The sequence below is a fragment of the Glycine max genome, chromosome 10, assembly GCF_000004515.6.
Source record: "Glycine max cultivar Williams 82 chromosome 10, Glycine_max_v4.0, whole genome shotgun sequence".
Taxonomy (NCBI): Eukaryota; Viridiplantae; Streptophyta; class Magnoliopsida; order Fabales; family Fabaceae; genus Glycine; species Glycine max.
In genome coordinates this window covers 44,740,749-44,741,952 of record NC_038246.2, presented here as the reverse complement: position 1 = coordinate 44,741,952, position 1,204 = coordinate 44,740,749, and the positions used below count along the sequence as shown (strand labels likewise).

Below are 1,204 nucleotides of genomic sequence, written 5' to 3'. Positions count from 1 at the left end.
CTATGACTTATGAATTTTTTTTAGTATAGATCAGCACAATATTTTCACACCATCAGCTAATTAAAAATGTAAGATACATTAAAATATTTATTATTATTTTTGTTGTGTTTGATTATTTTACATTTAAACAGTTAAAAATTACATAAAATATATAAAAAATAATAACAAAAAAGATAATGAATATACTAAAAATTATAAATATTTTAAACATAATCAAAGAGATTAACTAACTTTTATAAATAAAAAGGAAAAAAATTCCTTTGTCTGGAATATAAAGTAGAATGCAAATTAAAATAAAAAGTGAACTCTGCACTAACTCAAGATCACCGGTTGTTATGACTCATAGCTCATTTATCATCATTCATCATCTTCCAACCCCATTATATAAGCCACTTTCATGCACTATGCATTGCACTCCCGCGTCAAACCTCACAAGAATCACACAATCCTACTTATTCTCTACTCCAACTACAGCATTTCCCAAAAAAAAAAAAAAAAACACTATCGTAATAATATCATCATATCTCACACGACAAACACAAAAATGCTATCATACAATTACACTTTCAAACACTTGGCTCTCTTTCTTTTCTTCTTGATCACTTCCACCACAGCGGCAGCCGGAGGCGCCAGAAGGCAGCTTCGTTTTGACATGTCAAACGGCGGTGCACCATCGACCGGAACCCCCACGGGGGCCACTGGCACCGGCCATGGTGCAAACTGGAACTACAGCTGGGGATGGGGCTCCGGACCCGGCACTGGGTATGGGTATGGGTATGGTTCGGGTAGGTCTCCGACGGGTTTTGCTAGAGGCTATGGCTATGGTTTTGGATCTGGATCCGGGTCAGGATCCGGGTACGGCTATGGATCCGGTGGTGGTGGTACTCGGGCTGGTGGTTATGGGTCTGGAAGTGGTTCGGGAAACTCTGGTGACAGAAATGGTGGTGATGACAATAATAATAAGTTACCATCATCATCTAGGGGAAAATCCAACCATGGGTAAATGTATTAACACGGACCTATATAGCTAGCTATGTGTGCCTCGTCTTGGTATTGTGATATTAAGTATTACTATCTATAATTATATTATATGAAAAAAAAAATGAATGGTGTGTATGTATGATAGATGTTGCTAGAGCTAGCTAGCCATAAAGCTTTAAAGTTGCTCTATGCCTAATTAAATGGAAAATCTTAACATAGACTA

General features: G+C 37.2%; 1 protein-coding gene across 1 annotated transcript; it reads left to right on the top strand.

Moving 5' to 3' along the window:
* Nucleotides 1-206: 206 nt before the first annotated feature.
* On the top strand, nucleotides 207-1,204 carry LOC102663467 (glycine-rich cell wall structural protein 2). The gene has a single exon (XM_006589380.4). It carries the CDS (start codon nucleotides 398-400, stop codon nucleotides 1,001-1,003), a length of 606 nt encoding a protein of 201 aa, XP_006589443.3. The 5' UTR covers nucleotides 207-397; the 3' UTR covers nucleotides 1,004-1,204.

Bases quoted from the DNA above. Each gene is read 5' to 3' on its own strand.
- LOC102663467 (XM_006589380.4), top strand. From the start codon at position 398: ATGCACTATGCATTGCACTCCCGCGTCAAACCTCACAAGAATCACACA.